Raw genomic sequence first — 18,111 nt, forward strand, 5'->3', positions numbered from 1 at the left:
TGATGAAACAACCTTCATTATATAATAATGTACATTGTACAATACAGTAATTAAAGTAAAGAAACTAGTATCTAAACTGAGAGAAAAACATTTATTTCATGTAACATATATAAACTCTATCTCTTTTGGAATAAATTATTTTCTTAAAAAAAACGTTTAAGATCTATTTTTAAATGAAAAAAGGGGGAGGAGAAAATAGAGCTAGAGTCAAAGATTTATTTCAAGATATAATACATACAGAATTACAGAGTACTATTTTGTACACACAACTCAATAATTGGTATTTCTGGGCTCAATTTCTTATCATCATTGTAATTTTTTTTGGATAAATAGCTCATCATTTCATCATATCAATAAGTTTAGCTAACATTTTTATTTTAATTTTGACAAAAGTTTAGCTAACATTATTTTCAATTCTTTTGAAATAATGATCGAGTTAATTGAAAATGAAACACCAAACTTTACCTTAAACTAGAAGTAAGACAAACTTAACAAGTTGTCTATGGCTGGGCCATATTTGGTGTATATTTAGGCCAAATTAGTTAAAATCATAAAGCTGTCATTATAGAGTGTGTAAATATATTACCATTTTCAGTCATAAGTGGCAATAGATTTCAACAAAAGTATTTAAGAGAACTATCCACTTGATCACAAAATAAATGTTTTAAAATAAACTTCTTATTAAATTCTTGCTCAATTGGTCTAACTACGACTCACTGTGATAAATTGTATGAACATCATTATGAAAATATACCAATGAGATCATGACTCTCGACCTTATTTTTAATTTGTACTAGCCTAATGGCTCATTATAACCATTAGTGTACGTATTATAAGAAGTTGACAATTTAAATATTCACATTAAAATGAATGTACAGTAATAACCACTTAGCTAGATCTCATGCACTAATTTTTTTTTTTCAATATACACAAGATGTATTAATAGCAAGTTATTAATACATAATTAATAACGTTACACTTTTTTTTTATACTTGTATGTAGCAAAACTATAAAATGTTACAAATTAAGAGAGATATGAAATCTTTTTTTTTTTTTTTTTTTTTTTTTAATAAAGAGAGATATACTTGTATAAGTAATAAGTTAAAAAAGGAAAGAGACAGAAGGGGTTTTTTTATTGGACGGTCTGGCATTCATGGATGATAATATGATATGATGATTGAAAGAATGAGTGGAGTGAAATTGAAGTGGACATTTTGAGCTTCACTATGACACAAAAACAAAACTCTTTATTTTTCTCTCTCTCTCTCCCAACTTTTAATTAATTGCTTTTAGAATGTTTTAGGGTTGTGCGATTTATAACAAACAAATTTAGTAAAGACAAGTTTCTTAATAATTTTTTTTGAAAAAAAAAAATGGATTCTTAAATTAATTATATTGATTGATGTCATAGGTATGTAGTCAATATAGTATACTGATTTCATTCTTTTTTGCCTCAGAAATTAAATTAGTAGCAGGGGCTATGAAAAGGTTTCAGGTGCTTTGCTATAGCGCCCTACTTTGATTGATGTTACACCTTTGGAAAATCTACTATTCATGTTTATAGTTTAATGGTAGACCTATAATCTTGATTTCAATAGCAAGATTGAATGCTGTCTTTTCGATGTACTAGTATTACCCTGTGTCCAGTACGTGTCACTTGTGAAAAAGTCACATAACAAGAGTTTTACGCGTTTTCATCTCAACTCAAGATCAGCTAACAGTTTTCAAAAATGATGTCATAAGACTAATAACTCAATATATTAACTTTAATTTAGGTCACTTTTTCCTCTTTACTTTTTTCCTCAAAGTTATATATTCGTATTATTTACTACATACACAGGCACACGCACACTCACTTGTCAACATTATTTTCCGCACTTTTTATTCCCACTCAATATTCATACTCCTCACTAACAGATTGAACCATCAATTTTGGTTGTTTAGTTATATAATTTATGATTCAGTTGGCTATCAAGAGTAGATTTTGGCATGACCACCCTATCTTTAATTTGTGCTCATCACTAACATGCTTAATCATCAACTATGGGTGTTATGTCATTTATAATTCTATTGGCTATATTAGATTAATCATAATGAACTAGGTGATTTTAGGCTAATATAATGTTTTCTACATGTATCAATATATAATTACAAGAGTGTCACTTGTGTATGTGAAGAAATTTGCTCCTAATTTTCCAGGCTAAACCAGCTTATTTGCAAATTACATCAGAATAGCCTATTTTTTCTTTATTTTGCTGTTATTTTTTTTTTTTTGCTTGTGTTGTCTTCTAGCAGTTTTGTTTTTTATTGTTTCCTTAAGGACAGATGTATGCTCAGGATTGTAAGACCTGTAATATATAATGCTAGTCTTAGGTTGTATTTTTTAAGAGAGTGCAATTGCACAGCTACCAATTAGCTTGAATGAAAAGAAAGGTTTGAGGAGGTGTTCTTCCCAACCACCAAAAATACAAAAAGACTCAATTTTTATTGTTTGATAAAATCAAAAAATCAATTTCTTCATGGTATCAGAGCGGACAGGTTAAAATCTCTGGGATTCCTTTCTTTTTCTTTGTTTTTTTCTCTTAGAGGTTTCATCTTTATTCTAAGATGGCTGGAGATGACACTTCAGAACATCATAATGCTTATCAGGATCCACTTTTTGTGGCAAATTCAATTCTGACAATCACTCAATTCCATGAACACCTATGTTGTTTAATGGGAGTAACTTCATGATATGGAGTAGATATGTCAAGATGGCTATGGGTGCAAAGAACAAAAATGGGTTTATTGAAGGGAAGGTCAGTAAGTGGAATCCAGGACACAAGGATTACAATAGATAGGAAAGAGCAGACTATATGGTGAGGTGTTGGAGTTTTAGGTCCATGACAGATGATGTTGTTGGAGGGCTCAGTCTCGTTCAAACTGCAAAGGAGTTATGGGATGAGTTGATTGAGAGGTACTCTGCAAGCAACATACCACTCCTTTTACAGTTGAAAAAGGAGCTGGGAAACTTGAACAAGGTGAACAGATGAGTGTGGGGGAGTATTATAGCAAGCTCAAGAAACTTTGGGATGAGATTTATAATACAAAACCCATACCAGAGTGCACTTGCGGTATACTTGGAAAGTGTACATGTAGCATGTACAAGAAGTTGTTGCATATTGTAGAAAGGGATAGAGTCATGAGCTTTCTTATGGGTCTCAAGAAAGATTTCCAGAATGTTAGAAAGAACATTCTTGGTACAAAACCTCTGCCCACTGTCAACAAAGCTTTTCATTTGGTGTTGCAAGCTGAAAAACAGAAGGAGATTACAGGAGAAATTCAAGGAAATGTTGAGATGAGTACTTTTTAGGCCTCAAGACAAACTCAAGGTGGGAAACAATATTCTGAAAACTTTCAAAAAAATGAAAGCTTTCAGAAAAAGGGTTTCAAGGAGGTGAAGAGAATAAAGCAAGAGGTTAAGTGTGATTATTGTGTAATGAAAAGACATATAAAGGAAGGATGTTTTGAGTTTAGCAAATGCATATAAGTGTAAATCCATTTGTAAAGACATATAAGTGTGATTATTGTGGCCATCAGTTTACAAATGGAATGGGCAATTTTGCTGGTATAATATCAATCTCAAATGTAGCCACTTTTAATGACATTTTTTTTTATTGTAATTCATGGATTATTGATTCCGGTGCTTCTGATCATATGGTTGGAAATAAAAATCAGTTTGATGTTTTGAAAACTCTTGAAACTCCTTTGAATGATATGTTACCAGATGGGATTATGAGAAAAGTGTCTCAAATTGGAGAAATCACATTGGGTCCTAAAATCAAATTAGTGAATGTGTTGTATTTGCCTCAGTTCAAACATAACTTACTTTCTTTAAGTAAACTAATTCTGCACAACCACTTGAGAGTTATTTTTGACAAAAAGGGGTGTTTTTTTCAAGACCCTACTGATCAAAATGTCGTGGCACATGGAAGAAGTGCAAATGGCCTTTATAAGTTTAGTTGTAGTGAAGTTGAACCCCAAAATGGATGTTTTGCGGGAAATAATGGTGCTATTAGAGCAAATATGGCAGGAAAAGAAGTTTTTTTTCAATAAGTCAGTTACTTTGGATGTGATGCATGCTAGGTTAGGGCATGGATCATTATCTAAATTAAAACATTTAAGCTTTTGTAATTGCAAGAATGTTGAAATTTTTTATTGTGATACTTGTTCCATTTCGAAGCACCATAGATTGCCTTTTCCTATCAGTCATAGCATTGCAAAGCATATCTTTGATCTCGTACCCATAGATTTATGGGGACCTTACAGGATAAAATATAGATGGATCTACTTATTTTCTCACTATTTTGAATGATTATAGTAGGGTGACTTGGACACACCTTTTGTCAAACAAATATCAAGTGAAAGGGGTGATAGAAAGATTCTTAGCTTATACCGAGAATCAATTCAATGTTAGAGTAAAAATGGTAAGGAGTGATAATGGGACTGAAATTGTCCAAGAAGATTGTAGCCGTATGTTTGCAAAGAGAGGAATCATTCACCAAAAAAGTGTTCCGGGGGTTCCACAACAAAATGGAAGGGTGGAATGAAAACATAGAACTCTGGTAGAAATAGCCAGGGCTTTGAGATTGCACTCAGGACTTCCAAAATATTTTTGGGGGGAATGTATACTAGCAGCAACTCATCTCATTAATTCGCTTCCAAGTAGAGTCATAAGTTGGGAAACACCTTATGAAAGATTGATGAAAAGAAAACCAACTTATGATCACTTGAGAGTGATAGGATGTTTGTGTTATGCAAGTGGGACTAATAATAGCCATGACAAGTTTGATGAAAGGGGTATAAGAAGTGTTTTATTGGGATATTCTTTTGGTACAAAGGGATACAAAAAGTATGATCTGCAGAAACGAAAGGTTTTTATCAGCAAAGATGTTTATTTTAAAGAGCACATATTTCCTTTCATTCACTTGAATGGAAATATGAATGAAGTGAAAGCAAAAATGAATCAGTTGCCACTTGTAGAAACATAAATTCTTATAGATTCTGATGAAGAAAATGGAGAGAAATACTGCCAAATTGTGCAACAGGATCAAGTTGATCCAGGGAGTAATCAAGAAGATTTCCAAAATGAGACAGACTTAGAAGCGGCAATTCAAGAACAAACCAGTCAGCAGAACTTGGGGGAAGAGAATCAGGGCATAAGAAGATCTTAGAGAGAAAGAAGAGTTTTGAGTAACTTGAAGGGGTATGCTATGAACTCCCACCAAGTAATTTGGTTGAACATGATGAAGTTACACCTTCTTTTTCGGTCCATAAGCTAGAGGAGAGAGCTCATTATATCCCCGAGTATGTAATTTCCTTTCATAATGTGATGAAAGTGAATGAACCAACATCCTATAATGAAGCAACATCTCAAGAGGCATGGAAAAATTCTATGGAAGAAGAAATTCAAGCTCTCAAACTCAATGAGACTTAGGAGTTCGTTGATCTTCCAAAAGATAAAAAGGCCTTGGATTCCAAATGGGTATACAAGGTAAAATATGATAAGGACGGGAATGTCATCAGGTTAAAGGCGAGGCTTGTGGCAAGAGGTGACAGACAAGTCAAAGGGAAGGACTATAAGCATACTTTTTCTCCCGTTGCAAAGTTCGCTACTGTAAGAATTCTAATAGCCCTTGCAACGATCATGAATTAGAAATTACATTAGCTAGATATCAACAACGCCTTTCTACATGGATATCTAGATGAAGAAGTATATTTAAAGACTCCAAAAGGTTACAATAAAGCTCTTGATGGGAAGGTTTGCAAATTAAGGAAGGCCCTGTATGGATTGAAGCAAGCTTCAAGGCAGTGGAACATCGAGCTGACTAAGTTCCTGAAAAAAAAAGTCCTTCAATCAATCCTTCAGAGATTACTCCATGTTTTGCAGAGAGCATAATGGAAAGATGTAAATAGTGCTTGTCTACGTTGATGATTTACTGATTACGGGAAATGATGAGCAATACATACAAAAGCTGAAAATTGATCTAGACAATGAATTTACTGTGAAAGATCTAGGTGAAATGAGGTATTTCTTGGGTTTAGAGGTGTCGAGAACTGAAAAAGGAACACTTCTAAACCAAAGAAAGTATGTGAGTGACATTTTGCAATTTACAGATTTGCTGGAATGCAAACCAGTAACATGTCCTTTTCAAAAGAAGATTAAATTCTCAATACACGAGGGAGAGCTTATGAAAGATCCAGAAAGATACAAAAGCTTAGTGGGAAAACTTTTATACTTGAACTTGACTAGAGCGGATATTTCCTACTCTGTCTAACAATTAAGTCAATTTATGGCTTGCCCAAGAATGCCTCATTTTGGTCTTTTCTATCCATCTAATTCCAAGCTGGAATTGGTGGCTTATTGTGATGCAGATGGAGGAGCTTGCCCCTTTTCAGCTAGATCTCTTACAGGCTATTGTGTCTTCTTAGGGGGATCTTTGGTGTCTTGGAAGACTAAGAAACAAAAGACAGTCTCAAAGTCTTCTTTCGAGGCTGAATATAGATGTATGTCTCAGACCACAAGTGAAGTTGTGTGGATAGATAGAGTCTTAGAACATCTGCACATCAACATTAGTCATCCAAACCTTTGTATTGCGATAACAAATCTGCCCTCCACATTGCTGAAAATCCAATTTTTCATGAGCGAACAAAGCACCTTGACAAAGATTGTCATTATGTTCGTGAGCATCTAGAAGCAGGATTCATATCTACTGCTTTTGTTCGATCTTCCCTGCAAATTGCAGATATCATGACTAAGAGTTTATCTGAGCAACAACAAAAATTTCTATGTGGCAAGTTAGGACTTGTTTCTCATATGCAAGTCCAACTTGAGGAGGGGGTGAGGAAATTTGCTCCTAATTTCCAGGCTAAACCAGCTTATTTGCAAATTACATCAGAATAGCCTATTTTTTCTTTTGCTGTTATTTTGTTTTTTTTGCTTGTGTTGTCTTCAAACAGTTTTGTTTTTGATTGTTTCCTTAAGGACAAATGTATGCTCAGGATTGTAAGGCCTGTAATATATAAATGCTGGTCCTAGGTTGTATTTTGTAAGAGAGTGCAATTGCACAACCGCCAATTGGCTTGAATGAAAAGAAAGGTTTGAGGAGGTGTTCTTCCCAACCACCAAAAATACAAAAAGACTCAATTTTTATTGTTATAAAATCAGAAGATCAATTTCTTCAGTATGACCTATGGCTGAGGGCAATTAATCTTAGCCTCTTAGCCATATTGAATTCTCATGCATTAATGGTTCAATACTTCAAATTGCTTTGCCTTCAATTCAAGGGGGTTAAATGTTTATGAGTTATAATCACCTACGAATGAGCTACATTTATTGTTGAGGATGTATTGGATCAGATGAAACTTATTCGTAATATTAAGTTTTATTTGACTTATCACTTCCCTCTATTCTGAAATAGCTAACACGACGGTTTGACTGAACACACTTGTCAATACACAAGTTTGATCAAATGATATGAAAGTGTGTAATAATACTTCCTCTATTTCACTAAAATTGCACATTTTGATTAAAAATGTGATTTCGAGCTTTTTGGTCAATTGTCATTTTTGTGAAATGGAGGAAGTACTAAACTAATTGTATATTATATGATCGCATTAATATATTTTTACATATTAGTAAAAAAAAAAGCTCAAAGTAATTATATGAGTAGTGCAACTATGTCGGTTGTTGTGGAGCGGAGAAAGTAGTATATACTAGTCGTAGAGTGTGTACAGTTAACAAGTACAAATGGTTGCATGCAAAATTCAGAAACATGAGCACAATAATATTTGAAACAATAGCAACCATTTGTCCATTAGTAATACCTAAAATTGGCCTTCCTATGTGCTCAACAGTTGTTCTTCCATTAATTTGCTATTTGACCCTCTAAAAAAGTATACGACCATTTTTTTTCATGTCTTGCCACTCCACTTATATATCATGGGGCCACTTTATCAAACCTTTGTCCAGCATCCGAGGTATAAATGTTATGTATGTGTTTATATTTACATCACCTACAATGACTTTTGAAACTTCAATCCATCTTATCTAAATATCCCACAATTTAGTTATAGGCTAATGATTAGATTACTAATAATACTCTATGTATCGAGATCATTTTATACTAGTCGATGCCATTTAATCTCTAAGGGAATTTTTGAGGTGTTTGGTGACAATTTAAAACAGTATACTTTTTGGTCACATATTTTTAGATTTAAAACACGTATCATGTGCATTTAGATCTAATAAGTTAATATGGTAGCCAATTTTCATATTTAGATATAGTAAACTAATATGGTAGCCGATTTTCATATTTAGATCTAGTAAGTTAATATGGTTGCCGATTTCATATTTAGATCTATTAAGTAAATATGGTAGCCAATTATCGTGGACAATTGTAAGCACAATTATCTTCCTTAGATGTTGGGGGCAACTCATTGAGAATGAGCTTTACTCTTTAGCTAGCTCAAATCCATTCAACCTAGCCCAATAACAATTCGTAATTATTGTAAGTCATCAGTTATAAGACCCATAAACTTTAAATGGCCCGTTCAAAACTAGATCTGGTCCATCTTGAAATTATGTGTTCCCATAATGGTAGGCTGGTAGCGATGGACATGGTACGTGCCAAAACAAGCAAGTATTTGATTCATGGGTTTCGTTGCTGTGTCTGGGCTCCATGTATTACTTCCTCTGTTCCTTTATATTTGCCCTATTTGACTTTTTACGATCTCCAAGACACATGTTGAATCGTTTATATCTCCATTTTTATACGTGAGAAAATTATAAAAAGTTGATATTAATTAAATATACAATGAGACAAACCAAACAAGATTCCACATGACTATATTACCTATTGTAGAATAACGAGAATTTATGGTCAAAGTTTTCAAATTTTGACTCAAATTTTAGCAATGGAGCAAAAAAATAGGGATAGAGGGAGTACTTCGTATTTATATTCCTTCTATCCCACTAAGAGTCTAAGATTATCTAATACTTTCGCCATTCATACATAAATCCATCACTTGCTCATTCAAAATCAATTTATCTTTCTTGATAATTTTCTATGATGTTTTATTACGTAGTATTTTATTTATGCATTCGGTATGTTTAAATTTTTTATTGTTAGTTGTTTGTAAAATTACAATCATTTACATTAACTTTGTGAAGTTTTGCAATTATTAACACCAACTTATATCACTTGCTAAACTGACATCAACTTGCTACAAAAATTACAAAATTGACATAAATGACACTGAACAACTAATTTTACATAACTTTCAACCCTTGTACAAATATAAAATTCCTTTTCAACAACCATTTGCTTCAAAAAGTTCTTAATGTGTTGGAAAGATAAGACTATAAATGTCATATGTAGAGTATTATTGAATGTTTATTGCCTTTAATGTCAATTTTATTCATTTTTGGGCAAGTTGGTGTCAAGTTAACAAGTGACACAAGTTCGTGTCAATATTTGCAACATACTCTTAAGTTGGTGTTAATGAGTGTAATTTTGCCTATTTTCTATCCATCTCATGCTCTCCATTCTAATAATGAAAAACTAACCTCTCTAGTATAGTCATAGGGTCTTTCATGATCCTTACTGTCCTTCAACTATAATAAACATTTATCAAACTCTCCTAAAATTTTGTATAGTTTCGTGTAATGTTATTTATATATTCATGAACAGATAGATTATACAAGTAAATAAAAGATACTTTGTATGACTGTATGAGGCAAACTCAACAAGATAATACAAAAAGCTACATATAAATAAAGAAAGTGGGTCAATTTAATGGGACGTAAAATCTACCATCAATTATATCCTTTGCTTTAAATTTTATCTATTCACAGATAAAAATCATCATATCCTTATTCCTTCGAACCAAACACTCCCGAGTCTCGAATCTATTTTTTTTAATACTCCGTATAAATAATCTTGTGCATCGGACGAGTTGGACGGCCTTGAAACGGTAGTGTGTATAAAACATAACTTCATAAACTTTCTGCTTCCCACCTACCTCTCTTGTCAAATTCTACAGGAGAAATAAACTTCACTCATCACAACATTCACAAAATTTCCAGACACTTTTTCCCTCTTCCCCTGCCCCAAGAAAAGTACCTCTCCACCAATGGGCACCCGAATTGTATTGGGCTGGATACTCCTAGCACTAGCACTGTATTGTGGGCTTGACCCATTTAACCACAGTTCAATTTCCGGGTTTCCAAATTTTGTTTCTGTTGAGGTCAAATTACCTGATAAATACGAAATTCCAACAAACAAAGATTCACTAAATTTGTTGCAGAATTCGGATGTAAAGTTGTTGGGTCAAATTCAAGGACCCGAAAGTCTTGTTTTTGACCCGAATGGTCGTGGCCCGTATACTGGTATTGCTGATGGTCGTATTCTCTTTTGGGATGGCACCCATTGGACCAATTTTGCCTTTACTTCTGCTAATCGGTCAGTTTTTTAGGTTGTTTTTGTTTTGATTATTATTATTTAGTTAATTACTATCTTATGATTAATGCCATTGTTTTGTATTGTTTACGTGAATTCTTGCATAAGACGTTATAGAAGTTGATATATTATCTGTTGATTATGGATATTACGGAGTAATTGTTAAAGTAGCGGAAGTATCGGTCAAATTGTTGCATTTTAAAGATATTAGTCATATGGATCTTACTAAAGAATGCCGGTTAGATAAGCAGTTAAAATATTTCCTAAAATTGTATTAATTTGGGGATGCATGACATAATTACGGGTGTAATTAATATTCATTTTAATTTAATATTTTTACTTTTAGTTAGATTATCCAACGTTTACGGGGCGTTCGTTAGATTTTTCCTAGTCATATTACGGAGTAATTGTTAAAGTGGGGAAAGTATCAGTCAAATTGTTGCATTTTACGTGAAACCGAGGAGTAAAATTAGAGTCGTTCTAAGAGTCAAGAATTATGTTTGAACAATCATCTCATTGGTAAGTCAGTCGTGGTTAAGTGGATTGACTAGTTCTAGTTTGTATAAAACTAAAATTTAAGTTGATAGTAATTTTTGCGTAGCGCAATAATATTCATTTTGATTATTCTACTATTCTTGGTCATAATAATTACATGAATGATGACTTTGAATAAGCTGCATTTGATTATGTATATTGACTATTAGTTTAATTGGTAAACTAAAAGTTGATTTACACAACTAAATAAAAAAATCAATAATTTTTTTTAATAGAGTTTTGGTAAGATATAAGGTGACAAAGAAAAATAATTAAATTAATACATGAATTTCTGCAATTCACCAATGAGAACTGATTGATTTCTCAAGTTAAGGTTTTGGTTGAGCTATCACTTATCAATGAATTGATTAATGATAATGATGTGTTAATATATTAAGTAACATGTTACTCGACTACTAATACATCCGCAGTCAAGTGAAGTTATTTAGTTATTGGTATTTTGTACTGTACGCTAGTAGGAATTTTAAATCAGCAATTATAATTGCATTGATATTTAATTTCAAACTAACAAATACGAAGTACTATGTAATAAGTATGGCATTACAGAGGATAAGTGACAACTATATGAAAACGCTAAAGTTAACTAAGTGGTCAAATAATATGGATGGTAGTTGATATAAGAAAGTCTTTATTATCACAAACATGTAAGATGTTAGCTACCTAGATAGGTAGATGGATTACGGAATAGGTTGTATATTATGGTGAGCAACTAGACATGTGTTAGCTGAGAAGAATGAATGAGATGCAGCCTATATACCACGGCTTAGCTTATCAAACCTAGTCTAATGTGCACATTGCGGAAATTGAGCTATCTTGTCTAGGTTTGGAAGAGCATGATCGGAGTCATGTAATCCTTGTGTTCTGAAGATGCTCTGTAGTGTGCTGAATGAAAGTGAAAGAGAGTTGAGGCTGCTTGTGCAGTGTTAAATGGTGCAATTATACCATCTTTAGAAGGGAGATGATAGAAGTAAAAATATGAGGTTCCAAGGTGAACAGATTCTAATTACTGTTCTGTTCTGTTCTGTTCTGACTGTTAGTTGATCATATAGCTCCTTATAAGATATGTAGTAAGAAATAAGAGGATCAAACCATTTCTTTTGAATATTTCAAAATCGATAATTGGTGATTGATTGCATAATTGTGATCCCTTATTACTCAACTTCTTTAAGAAGAAAACTTGTGATTTTTAATTTATTGTTATGAAACACTTAGCCCTCATGAATAGAGTTTGCAATTTTAGTTCAGAGGAGTCCTTTTGTATGTTATTTGAAAAGCATTTAACCTATGCAAGTCCAACTTCTGTGTTGGAGGTGATGCATTTACAACATTTTCTGAATCGCTGTTTTGAACATCAGGTCGGTATGTGATCCTCAGCCAAATCCGTTAGGTTACATAAAGAACGAGCATATATGTGGCAGACCACTGGGCCTTAGGTTCAACAAGAAGACTGGTGAACTATACATTGCAGATGCATATTTCGGATTAATGAAGGTAGGGCCAGAAGGAGGTGTGGCAACATCCCTTGCAACTGAAGCAGAAGGGGTACCTTTAACATTTACAAATGACTTGGATATTGATGACGAGGGAAATGTGTATTTCACAGATAGTAGCGCTCAGTATCAGAGAAGGTAAGTTACTAATTCCCCTCAAATAATACTGGTGATGTGCTTAGTTATAGTTTATAGGTGGCAAAAATAACCTTCGAATCAAGTATGATTTCACATAAAGATTTTATTTGGGTGATGAATCATTTGATTAGGTTTGGGTATGTTGTTGCTTAGCTTTGACTGTACATATTAATCAACATTAGTCTTATGAATTTTCGGGTTGGGCTATATGGGACCTTGTATTTAGAGTTGGGTAATTAGGTAGTGTGGTACATTATTCAGCTCCCTCTTCTCCCAACAATCTAGAATACAATTCCTTGTTTCAGAAACACCTCATGTTTAAAGAACTTGATCCCAGAAATCCGATTAAATGATAGTGTGTTTAATCAACATTGTGATGCCCTGATTCCTACTCCCTACAGTCCCCAGTGCTCAATGGCATCTACATCTCTTTTGAATCTCAAATACGTCAAAATATTCATGTGTATATTTTAGATCATTTGTTTTAATTTTGTGTATTGGGTTCGTTGATCCATTTGTATTGGTTTTTGTACCTTGAGCTCACTATGGGCAACATTATACTTGTGCACTGACATAATGCTTTGGTATCAGACATTTCATGCAGTTGGTTTTCTCTGGAGAGGATGGTGGGAGGGTCTTGAAGTATGATCCAGTGACAAAAGAAACAACTGTTCTCCTGAAGAACATCCAATTCCCTAATGGAATTACATTGAGCAAGGATGGATCTTTCTTTCTCTTCTGCGAAGGTTCCATTGGCAGGTGTAGTATTATTTCCTCTCATTTTTCCATCATACATGAATACAATGTTCTTTGCTCGTATGGATATCCGACTTCTTACTCTTTTGTTGGCTCTATATAGTTGGGTTGAAAGTATTTCCCTCCACTAATTGGAGTAAGTGACATGAATAATCACAAGCTTAACCCATCTTTAATTTATCACAGTTCATGAAAAAATTCCAGTTTGTAGGATTTTGGATTTGCAATGTTTTACTTTGGTAGCCTATGTACATCATCCTTTTTTTCTGATGTCCTTAACAAAATGGAGCTGGAATTGAACTTAAATTAGCTAATCTCTTGCATGAATCCATGATAACACCTTGATTTGTGTGAAATGTTCAACAGGCTAAGCAGATATTGGTTGAAAGGAGAAAAAGCCGGAACCTCAGAAGTATTTGCGATTCTGCCAGGATTTCCTGACAACATTAGGACCAACAAAGACGGTGACTTTTGGGTGGCATTGCACTGTCGTCGCAGCTGGACAAACCACTTGTTGGCAGCAACACCGAGATTACGGGATTTCTTGCTCAGGCTCCCAATCAAAGCAAAGTATCAGTTCATGGTCTTCATTGGAGGCTGGCCTCACGGAATCATTGTGAAGTATAACCCTGAAGGTGAAATCGTACAGATCTTGGAGGATAGTCCAGGGAAGGTTGTGAAAGCTGTGAGTGAAGTTGAAGAGAGAGATGGGAAACTCTGGATTGGAAGCGTCTTAATGCCTTTTGTTGCAGTTTACGACTTGGGATCAAGCTCGAGATGAGAGGCTGGCCAACCTGTCATCTGCTTATCAGACATTTCTTAATCGCTTTCGCATTCTATTGCTCATTTATCTGTCGGTTAAGCTTTACAGTACAAAGGACTAGGAAAGAAATGCGTTTGCTTCTTTTTTCTTAGGTTTGGTGATTTATATCTTTAATACTGTTGCAGCTTTTTCACGAAGGCCATAAATAATCAATACTCCCCCAACATTAGAACAATGTCGTCAATATGTCATGTTTGACTAAGTGTGAAAATTTGTTCACTTTTAGGCTGGTTATTTGTTATTTCTCATGATTTATTCACTCTTGTAGTCTTATACTCTTATTAGATTCATTTCAATACTTTCAATATGAAAGCATACTGATACTCGTGTTTATTTATTAGCAGTGCTGTAGTGGTTAACTATCAATGGTTAAACTCAAACATGTGCTGTGTGCATACAAGGTACTCCAGTAGAAGTCTCTCATATAAAGGGAAAATAGGAAATAGCATAGGCTTCGAATCATCATATAAACCGGGTGTGGAAGCTATCCATCTGGAACAATACAAAAGTGCCCCCTCGGATGTAATGCTGCTGTGTTAGTGAGGTTAATCTGAATTGGCTTTTATTCTCTTTTTATCGCAAAAGTTTCGGTTAAGTCTTAAGTTTCTGCAAATGTTCATTGGAGGAGATACTTGTTAGAGATTCCAGCTGCCTCTTGAACAAACAAATTCCAAACATTCAAGGCATTATTCCAGAAACTGGAAAAAAATAATTAAGTCTATTTCCAGGGTAGAAAGCCAAAAGAATAGTAGAACATTAACAATTATTTAAAAAAGTATAAAACCCCCACCACAGCCGATTGAATCCAGCTAAAATAATCAAAACCGAGCAATAAGTTGTTATTCAACATTCTAAATACTTTCATTTGTTCGAAGCTGCTTCACTGGGTGTTCTAGTAATCATCTGGTCAACTGCATGCACGGTGGTCTGAAGCTCTTCCCATATAGCCTTGTACACCATTCTCTGCCTATTCACAGCTGTTTTTCCCTCAAATGCAGAAGATACAACATCGATGCTGGCAAGAAAAAGGCATAAAAACTCTGTAAGTGAACATGAGCATGCATTGGTTTCCTAGTGTACATTTTTCATAGCAGTAACAATCTGAAAAGCTTATGTCCAAAAAAATTATATGGGAACACTAAAAAGATTAGGCCCAGAATGGTCGGTCTATAGCCTGATGTCTTTTTTTTAAAAAAAATAAAAATTAATAGCTACTTCCCCGGAGTTGAGTGAGAGGAAGGTTTTGCTTTAGAAAAAGCTCGATCACACTTTAGAATTACTCCCTCCATCCAGAACAAACTAACTTCACCTGAATGAGCAACTTGCATGCTCTTGGCACCATGTTTCACTAACTTAATTCATGAGATCAGGCAACAGCAAAAAGGTTATAAACTAATTATGTTTAGAGTTTCATAGCATGGGAAGTGGGTTAAGAAGTGTAGAGTTTTGGATTTGTGTATGGCACTTCTTGTTACCTCTATTTCAAACAAAGTTTAAGGGGGTTCTCCACAAACATGATTTCAATTAGAGGGTTTGAGTAAGTGACAACCTTGTTCATACACAGGTCATAGTAACGCATGACAGGACTCTATGTAGTATAGGCAGTTCTCTGCAAATGCAGGATAAGTCACCAAAGTACAGGCTACACATAATTTTGAGGTCATTGTTTTGTAGTTTGGCTTCAGTTTTCCTTAAGCAATCTATTGAAATATTTGGAGCCTTCCCATCATCTGTTTCATTCACGCACTGTTTTCACCCAACCTTATCTACTAATCATTCAAGCACCTACTTGCTTGTTTTCCTTCATGGGATAGATTCATAGATCCCTAGAGTATTTCCATTTACCTCTTCATACTCAGAAAACGACTCTGATATAGTACCCTCCAATTATATGCCAGTTCTACCAGTGCAGGGATATAACTAACATGGAAGTTCAGAAATACAAGCCACAGTTTTTTCCTACACCCTTATCCTTGGAAAATAGCATGTCAATGATTCAAAGATGACATACAGAATGATAACTCAATAGAGTCCCACAATGGAACAATTTGTGGGCAATTGGTGGAGCGTGTTTGAGATATGTTGACAACTTATGAGTGAGGTACGAAAAAAAATACCAGATAAATGCACACTTGCCATTGAAACAAATAAACAATTCAAAGGCATGGTCCTTATCTAAGGTAATAATACTAATATCACAGCCTAAAAGACCCTTAATCTCCAATTGCAGAGATGCTGCTTTCATTAATCCTTAGACTAATACCTTTAAAGCATAAGCAATTTACCTGACATGCCGACCATCACCGTAAGCATCTTTTACAGCAACAGATTCAGCTTTCAGCTCATCTCTAATCTATTTAAATAATGAAAACCAACAATGTCAGACAACAGATATTACAGTAGAGGCAGCTACCAGTGCAAAATAAACGAGCACCGAGCTATGAGAGTCCGGTAGACATCGAAAACACGATAATAAAAAGTAAAGAATAGCAAAGTGCTCAAAACTAATCCTGTTAGCCGTCCTTAACCTGCATAATCATAGAAATTAATCCCAACTATTGCAAATTGGCAATCACTGACAGTTAAAACTCTAAATTTCACAGAAAATCACTGATAATTCGAAATTCAGAAAGAATTAATCAAGAAATGGTGTTAATTAGGGTAATAAATTATCCCAAATAGTTCTGAATAAACAATAAGAGCCTCCCAATTTAACAGTTTGAGCATAAAATCGAATGCAATTTTCCAAAATCAAAAGGGTAACAAAATATAAATAAAACCCACCTCAAATTAATCAACAATTTCAATTACAACCAAATATTATATAACAAAAAAATCAGAAAAAATCAAGCAGTGACCAGGAAAAAAAAAAAAAAAAGACCTTGGTTTCCATAGATTGCATCAAAGAGGAGTCAATGGATCCAGGGTCATTAACATTATGAGGAGCTGAAGCCCGAGTAGTAGAGCTTAATCTACGACGAGAGTTGTTACATTGAAGAGGAGTTGCAGAAATTACAGGTGATTTCCCAGAAAATTCCAACAAATTTGGGAAACGAAGAAGGGTTTTTTGAGAAGTGGGGCAGTGGAAAAATGCAACCTTGGATTGACCCGAAAGTAGGAGTTGGTGGGTCCGACATCGGATTGTGGTTGCGTATGCCATGTATGGCCTGAATAGTTGCTTCACACTCATAGCCATTGAAGAAGATGACAGAGTGAAAGAGGTTTGAGTTGGTTTTGCCGTCTAAAGTAGTGTTATTTGGTATTTTTTTGCGGCTTCTATCTCATGAGTCATGAGCCATATGAACCAAATATGTTGGCCTAGTGGCAAAGATTGAAAGGAAGTGAGTTTTAGTTGATGGCATTTGGCAAGAAAATAAAAAAATAAAAAATAAAAAAAAAAGAGTGAGTTTATTATTTTCCCATATTTGATACTTCGTATGATAAATGAATGAGAATTGGTAGGAAAGGGGAAGGAAAGAGTGTTTACAAAATTTTCACTTCCCTTTCCTATCAAAATTGGAGGAATTTGAGGGGAAACTGAACAATAAAAAATGTTTCTTTTATCTTCACTTCATTTTTTTACACTTACCAAACATTGGAAAATCCCTTCCCTTCCCTTCCCTTCCCTTCTCTTCCTTTCTTTTCTCTTTCTTTCCTTTCTCTTCTTTTCCTTTACTAATATTAAACCAAAAAGAGCATTATGGTCTGATTTAGTTTGATTTGATTTACGCTTTATTTGGATAACAAAGAAGGAAGGAAAGGAAGGGGAGGGAAAAAGGAGGAAGGTTAGGGAAAAGAAAGGGAGGGAGAGGTGAGCTCCATTTTCCCTCCAAATCTCTCCAATTTTGAA

At 34.2% G+C, this 18,111-nt stretch overlaps 2 protein-coding genes across 2 annotated transcripts; one reads left to right on the top strand and one right to left on the bottom strand.

Moving 5' to 3' along the window:
* Nucleotides 1-9,901: 9,901 nt before the first annotated feature.
* LOC110688185 (protein STRICTOSIDINE SYNTHASE-LIKE 3-like) lies at nt 9,902-14,580 on the top strand. Its single transcript, XM_021864894.1, has 4 exons — nt 9,902-10,502; nt 12,410-12,682; nt 13,274-13,441; nt 13,805-14,580. Exons 1-4 carry the CDS (start codon nt 10,174-10,176, stop codon nt 14,217-14,219), a joined length of 1,185 nt encoding a protein of 394 aa, XP_021720586.1. The 5' UTR covers nt 9,902-10,173; the 3' UTR covers nt 14,220-14,580.
* A 336-nt stretch (nt 14,581-14,916) lies between these two features.
* Nucleotides 14,917-17,601, bottom strand: LOC110688186 (protein BOLA4, chloroplastic/mitochondrial-like). The gene is made up of 3 exons (XM_021864895.1): nt 17,143-17,601; nt 16,547-16,614; nt 14,917-15,276 (listed from the first exon to the last, which is right to left on the bottom strand). Exons 1-3 carry the CDS (start codon nt 17,455-17,457, stop codon nt 15,123-15,125), a joined length of 537 nt encoding a protein of 178 aa, XP_021720587.1. The 5' UTR covers nt 17,458-17,601; the 3' UTR covers nt 14,917-15,122.
* Nucleotides 17,602-18,111: the final 510 nt, after the last annotated feature.

The sequence above is a fragment of the Chenopodium quinoa genome, unplaced genomic scaffold, assembly GCF_001683475.1.
Source record: "Chenopodium quinoa cultivar QQ74 unplaced genomic scaffold, ASM168347v1, whole genome shotgun sequence".
Classification (NCBI taxonomy): domain Eukaryota; kingdom Viridiplantae; phylum Streptophyta; class Magnoliopsida; order Caryophyllales; family Amaranthaceae; genus Chenopodium; species Chenopodium quinoa.